The 6,275-nt window shown below is 68.6% G+C and overlaps 1 protein-coding gene across 3 annotated transcripts; it reads right to left on the reverse strand.

The window, feature by feature from the left end:
- Positions 1-99: 99 nt before the first annotated feature.
- On the reverse strand, positions 100-5,126 carry KLHL17 (kelch like family member 17). 3 transcript variants are annotated; one of them, XR_001898974.3, is made up of 12 exons: positions 4,781-5,126; positions 4,032-4,291; positions 3,834-3,955; positions 3,514-3,735; positions 3,099-3,215; positions 2,655-2,868; positions 2,319-2,463; positions 1,996-2,163; positions 1,490-1,578; positions 1,331-1,391; positions 968-1,149; positions 100-828 (listed from the first exon to the last, which is right to left on the reverse strand). XR_001898974.3 is itself a non-coding variant. In XM_003918855.5 (12 exons), the coding sequence occupies exons 1-12, from the start codon at positions 4,888-4,890 to the stop codon at positions 600-602; spliced, it is 1,932 nt and encodes a 643-aa protein (XP_003918904.2). In that variant the 5' UTR covers positions 4,891-5,119; the 3' UTR covers positions 100-599. The 3 variants fall into 3 exon arrangements, 2 of the variants coding, with proteins under 2 accessions (XP_003918904.2, XP_021789118.2); XM_003918855.5 differs by having other exon boundaries at positions 1,318-1,391; positions 4,781-5,119; XM_021933426.2 differs by lacking the exon at positions 3,099-3,215 and having other exon boundaries at positions 1,318-1,391; positions 4,781-5,120.
- Between the last annotated feature and the right edge of the window lie 1,149 nt (positions 5,127-6,275).

Below are 6,275 nucleotides of genomic sequence, written 5' to 3' on the forward strand. Positions count from 1 at the left end.
TGCAGCATCTCAGGCCACCCGCCCATGCCCCTCACCCTGGACCCCCAGATAGGACCCAAAGTTGCGCAGCTGCCCCACAAGCCAGAGAGATGCTCAGCCTGAGGAGCCCAGAAATGTGTTTATTGTTCAAGTTGGGCTTGTATTGCTGTGTGGGGCCCGAGTGCACACGTGTGCACCCACTACAAGATCCAGGGAAGACGGCACAAAGCAGACGACGACAGGAAGGACACCTGCTCCCTACCCTTCCCGGGACCCCGCCGTGTGCAAAATTCGAGCTGGGGTCTGCAGCTGCTTAGAAAGCCCCAGGGCCTCTGGCTCCGCGGCCTGCAGGGTCTGAGCAGGTAATGGCCCTGGGGCAGCGAGGCCCCCACCTGGTCACTCCCGGCTGCCCGCCATGCAGGCAGTGGAGGGGAGGACGGGCGGCCGCAGCACTGCTCACCCCTCAATAAATAAGATAAATAACTAAATAAATAAACAACTAAATATAGACACGAAGGAATGGACGCAGAGACGTGAACAGAAGATGCAAGATGTCCCTGGTGGGGGCCACGGCCCCCTTAAGGCATGTGGGAGGCTGCAGGCCTCTGGGGGTGGGGGGGTCAGAGGCTGGTGGAGGACACGGACAGCGTGGGCGAGGACGGCGGCGGGAAGTTGAGCAGCTCCAGCACCGCCACGCCCACACTGCTACGCCGTGTGAACATGCAGGACGCGGCCACCCACTTGTTGGTCCTCGGGTTGTACTTCTCGATGGAATTGAGGCTGGAGCTACCATCGTTACCCCCCACGGCGTACAGCCATCCATCCATGGCCACCAGGTCGTGTGTGCTCCTGGGGGGCAGGCGGGGTGAGCCCCTGGCTGCAGGAAGGGGTGCGGGGGGAGGGGCCGCGCCACGAGAAGCAGTGGGGGCGGGACATGCCCACTGAAGTGGGGAAAACCCCCTCCCCGCAGCACAGCCCCACTGCGGACCTGCGGATGTTCATCGGCGCCACGCTCTCCCAGGCTCCAGCCTTGGGGCTGTATCTCTCTACCGAGTTGAGGCAGCTGGTCCCGTCGTTGCCCCCTGCCACGTACAGGGCACCCTCCAGCACGGCCACACCTGCTGAGCTGCGTCGGCTTAGCATGGACGCCACGGACGACCAAGCGTTCACCTGGGGGCGAGGGTGTGGGCTGGAGGCAGACCCGCCACAGGCATCCCTCCCCTGCCGCAGCCCCAACGCCAGCGTGGGGTGTCAGGAATGGGTGGGATGTGGGTGACCAGAGAGGGGAGGGCCCCGCAGCGCACAGGAGGGGGTGGCCAGGAGGGGTGCACTATGCACCTGGGGCTCATACTTCTCCACAGTGGCCAGGTGTGAGGAGCTGTCGTAGCCGCCCACGGCATACAGGTTCCCATCTGCGGAAAGTCAACATGCCCGTGGCACTCCTGCTGGCAGTGGGGTCTCCAGGGTGGGGGAAGGCGGGGACTCCCCCCAGGCAGGCCCCATCACCCACCAAGCGTGGCCACTCGCACATAGCGCCTCCGGGTGCTCATGGCAGCGACGGATGTCCACGTTCCGGTCAGGGGATCGTAGCGTTCGGCACTGTGGGCACCAGGACCGCCACAGCTCAATAGAGACAGAAAGGCGTCCTGGCCCCAGGACCTGCCCTCCCCAGCAGAACGGCCGAAATCTTACCCTAGGAGCCACAGAGACTCAGACCGCAAAGTCCTACCAGCCAGGACCCGCTGGTGGGCACAGGCCCCTGGCTGCCTGGAAAAGCCTGGGCGTACACCCACCTGGGCCCAGCCTCTGGACTGGAGATAAGGATCCCAGAAAAGAAAAGGGACTGGGGCAGCAAAGCCAGTTCAGGCCCAATGTGGCCGTGGCCTGGGGTGAAGCGGCCTCGCAGATCACCCCCTTTAACACCCCGTCAGATACGACCTCCATGATGGTGACACAAACTCGCCTCTTGCGAGGTGGACCCTACAAAGCCACTGGGGCCCCAACCCCAATTACTACCTGTTCAGGCAGGAGGCCCCGTCATAGCCGCCAGCCGAGTACAGGAGTCCGTGCAAGGCGGCCACACCCAGGCAGCTTCGCCTCGTGCCCATGGACACCTCCGGCTGCCACGTGTTAGTCACGGGATCGTAGGACTCCACGGTAGCCAGGTCTGAGGTCCCGTCATAGCTAGCAGAATTAACCCACTGCAGGTCAAGACTGGCCTGGCGGGCATGCGCCAGGCCCGACCCCAGTCCAGCCTCCAGGCTTACCCGCCCACGGCATACAGCCGGTCCCCATGGGGCACACACCAGACCTGACCCAAGTCCAGCCTCCGGGCTTACCCGCCCACAGCATACAGCCGGTTCCCCACCGCAGCCACTCCCACCCGGGCCCGGCGCGTGGACATGGAGGCCACCACGTGCCAGCGGTCGGTGCGCGTGTCATAGGCCTCACAGTCTCCGTGGATGGCAAACAGGCTCCCACCGCCTGGGGAGGGCAGGTGGAGACGGGACTCGTGAGTGGATCCCACTGCTGGGCCACACCCCGGGCTCCTGGAGAGGCCCCTGGATGGAGGGGCGGAGGGGCAGGTCAGGACCTGACCGGCACAGGTGGGGTGGGCTTGTGCTGGGGGGGAGCAGAAGGCACAGGGCAGGAAGGAAAGGGGCGGGGAGCCATACCCACAGCAAAAAGCACAGGCCCGGCCCCCTCACAGCGCCGGGGCCGTGTGCGGCTGGTGCCTAGGACGCCCCTCTGCTCGGGCAGCAGGTGGAACTTCAGGGCCTCGATGAGAAGGTCCTTGCAGTCAGGGTGGTGCCTCACCAGGCTCTCGGCATCCACGTGGCCCAGCAGGAAGTCGCGGCTCAGTAGAGGCAGCCGCACACACTTCATGAGCTGGGGCGCAGGGAACACTACGCTCAGGCGGGACCCTCGGGTACACTGGGCCCCAGGGCTGAGACAACCCCCCAGATGCCCGTACCACCTGTGTGACGGGTTCTTCTTCAGACAGGGTGGGCACCATCCCCACGGAATCCCTGAACTCGGGAAAGATCAGGGCGCACCAGGCCCTCAGCCACCTGCGTGCCCTCCTGGACGCTATGGGAGCCCCCGGGGCCGGGCCTCACCCGTGGGACATGCTGCCTGCGGGCGTCCACGTCATGTTTCACCCAGCTCAGGACTGCTCGGTAGACCTCCTCCTCCGAAGGCACGTTCAGGCTGTCACTAGAGACCAGTTCCAGCACCTGGGGGTGGAGGTCCTCAGACCTGAGATCTGGGGAGGGTCCTGTGGGCCCAGGGAGCCCTGAAGATGCCTAGGAGGAGGGTTAGGGGCTGGGGGCTGAGTGTTCATACTGGGAGGGGCTGAGCAGAGTCAGGAGCCACAGACGAGGCTCCTGGGGGGCCTCGATCCAGGAGGGTCTTGGGGATGCACAGCAGGCACTAAGGATTGTGAGCAGGGCTGCATCAGGACAAAATGGGGTCGGGAGTCAAAAGCAAAAACGGGTGGGGTGGAGGGCGCCGGCTGGGCCCACCAGCTGTTACCTGTTTCAGGGGCAGCAGCATAAACTCTTCGGTCTTGGCCACGTCCACGAAGTGCTGCAGCACGTACCTGTGGGCGGCCTTGAGCAGGTCGCTGCAGGAGTGCGCATCGGCAAAGCCCCGGATGCCCAGGCAGTTGGAGGGGTCGAGCTGACTCAGCAGGAACTTGCAGCAGGCGTCTCGGACGCCATTCAGCTGCAGGAGGCTGGCGGCTGGGAGCAGAGTCTACGGGGCACCGAGATGCGGGTGAGGGAGGCACAAGGTGGAGGGCAGCGGGATCTGGCTGAGAGGACTTCACCGGGGCCCAGGGGAGGCAGCCTCACCTGCACGTTGCCCTCGCCCACCACGATCTCAGCCGTGTACGCAAACTGCACCAGCTGGTCCAAGGCCTGAGGGTCGATGTCGTGCAGCGTCACGTGGGTCTGGCGGCTCTCGCTCATCTCATCTGTGGGGACAGCGTGTCAGAGGGGCTGACCCGAGGGACCCACGGAGTCCCCAGGGCCGCGCAGGCGGGTACTTGCTTGTAAACATGGCGTGGAAGTACGGGCTGCAGGAGGCCAACACCACTTTGTGTGCACGGATCTCCTTGGCGGCCACGTGCAGGACGATGTCGCACAGGAGGCCGCGCTGGCGCATGCGGCTCATGGCCACGAAGGCGTCGTGGTAGTGCCGCTTGGAGTTGTGGGCCACGCTGTGGCCCTCGCGGCTCAGCAGCTGCACGGCTCCCTCCATGGGGGCTGCGGGCCGAGCCTGCCGGGGCCGCGTGCGCTCTGCCTCGGGGCTGCAGGGGGCGGGCGGGTCAGGCTTCGCCCCGCTGGCGCTGCCCGCCCGCCCTGGTTGCCCTGGAGACTCTGGGCCGTGCCCGGGCAGCCCGCGGGGACCCAGCCCCTGGTGCGACGGGGGCGCCGGCAGCCCTCGCCTGACCTCCGCCAAGGACCCCCGCCCCGCGCGCGCCGTGTCCAGGCCTGCGCTGCGCCCCTGCTCCCCCGGGCGTCGTCAGAGCCCCGCGCCCGGCCCCGCTCCCCGGCGCCCCCACGAGCTCAGCTCCTCGGCGTTCCCAGCCGCCCTCTCGGGCCCGCAGCGGGAGCGGCGACCTGGGAGCGCGGGGCGCCGGTGGGGACGCTACTCCGGGCCGACCCCGCTCCGCACCCGGGTCCCGACCTCCCCGGGCCCCCGGGAGCGGCCCCCGCCCCTTCTGCGAGCGGACGCGAGGGCGGGGGCCGGGCAGGTCCCGAGGCCGCCCCCCGCGCCCCGACCCCCGCCCACTCACGCCGGCGGCTGCGGCGGTGGCGGCGGCGGCGGCGCCTCGAGCCCAGGCCCCGGGCTGCCGTGCTCCGGGCTCTGCGTCCTGCCGGCCGGGCGCTCGCTGCGGGGCTGCATTCGGCTGCCGGACCCGCCGCCGATTCGCGGAGGACGCGCGGGCGAACCGAGGCGGAGACTGCCGGAGGGCTGCTCGGCGGTGGCGGCCCGCTCGCGTCGCTCAGTCCCGCCGCTCCCGCCCGCAGCCGCTGTTTCTCGGCGCCGCCCGCCCCGCCTCCCGAGAGGCTTCGGGGACTAGATGTTGGACGCCGATCCTTCCAGCGTCGCGCCCTGGGTTCGCCGCCTCCTCCGAGAAGGCCCCTAAAGGCCCCACCCTCATCCTCCTCCAAGAAGCCCCCCCAGGGCCCGCCATCCTCCTCCGGGGAAGCCCCCGGGCCTCCGCCCTCCCTCCCTCCCTCCCGGGAGGCCCCAGGCCTCGCCCGCCTTCTCCTCCGGGAAGCCCCCAGGGCCCGCCATCCTCACCTCCCAGGAGTCCCAGGCTCACTCCTCCTCCTCCAGGGAAGGCCCCTGAGGCCTGCCCGCCCTTCCTCCTAAGAGCCCCAGGCCCTTGTCTCCTCCAGGAAGCCCCAGGCCTCGCCCTCCTCCTCCTCCGAGAAGCTCCCCAGGCCTCACTCTCCTCTGAGGCCCCAAGCCCTCGCCCTCCTCCTCCCCAGAGCCATCCCGCCCCTCTCGACCCCTAACTTGCTCTCCTCCCAGGAGGCTTGAGGCTGCCTTTCAGAGGCTGACTAGGACCCCGAGGCCACTCCGCCTTCGTCCCTCACTCGCCCCTTCAGCGCCAGGGCTGGGGGAGCCGCGCCCTGCGCCCCAGGAAGGAGCCCCTGTCGTGGTCTGGCTGTCCAGGCCCGCGGACGCTGGTGTCAGGCTGGTAGCAGGGAGGAAGGCGCCGGTCTCCCCACCGCCTTCACCCAGTGCGGCGTCCCCGGGAAGGGCCGCAGAAGAGCCGCCGTCGGCGTCCAGAGGGCCGTGGACGGGGAGCTCCCTGCGCGGTGTTCGTGGCGCTGGCCCGGTCTCCGCGGATCGGGCGAAGCCAGCCCGGCCTTCGGGTCGTCCGTCTTTTGTCGAGTTGGCGACATCAGTGCGGTTCCCACCGCCCCTCGCGTTTCCTACTGGACCCTCGGCTTTTTATTGTTGATTCGTGGGAGCTCTTTGCATAGGGGCCCCGCCGTCGCAGTCTGGCGTCCTCGCAGGCGCGTGCCCTCGGAGCGCCGGGTGGGCTGCGGGCGCGACGGGACACCTGGCCTCTCTTCCCTGGGGCGGACACCGGCGTCGCCGCGTCCTGCTGAGCCGGGCGCCGAGCGGGAGGCGCATCGGGGCTCCACCTGGGCTGCCCGCACCGTGCACGCGAACGCGCCCTCCCGCCCGGAGACAGCAGGCGCAGCGGTCGGAGAACCGTAGAACCACTCGACTGGGCGTGGCGCGGCGGGGCGGGGAACGGGGCGGGGCCT

Source organism: Papio anubis, chromosome 1 (genome assembly GCF_008728515.1).
Source record: "Papio anubis isolate 15944 chromosome 1, Panubis1.0, whole genome shotgun sequence".
Taxonomy (NCBI): domain Eukaryota; kingdom Metazoa; phylum Chordata; class Mammalia; order Primates; family Cercopithecidae; genus Papio; species Papio anubis.

Coding starts and splice junctions, on each gene's coding strand:
- KLHL17 (XM_003918855.5), bottom strand. CDS start 4,890: ATGCAGCCCCGCAGCGAGCGCCCGGCCGGCAGGACGCAGAGCCCGGAG. Junction 1,579..1,995: donor GGGGCCTCCTGCCTGAACAG/GTAGTAATTGGG, acceptor TGGTGCCCACAG/TGCCGAACGCTACGATCCCC. Junction 1,150..1,317: donor TGGAGAAGTATGAGCCCCAG/GTGCATAGTGCA, acceptor CCTCGCCCCCAG/GTGAACGCTTGGTCGTCCGT.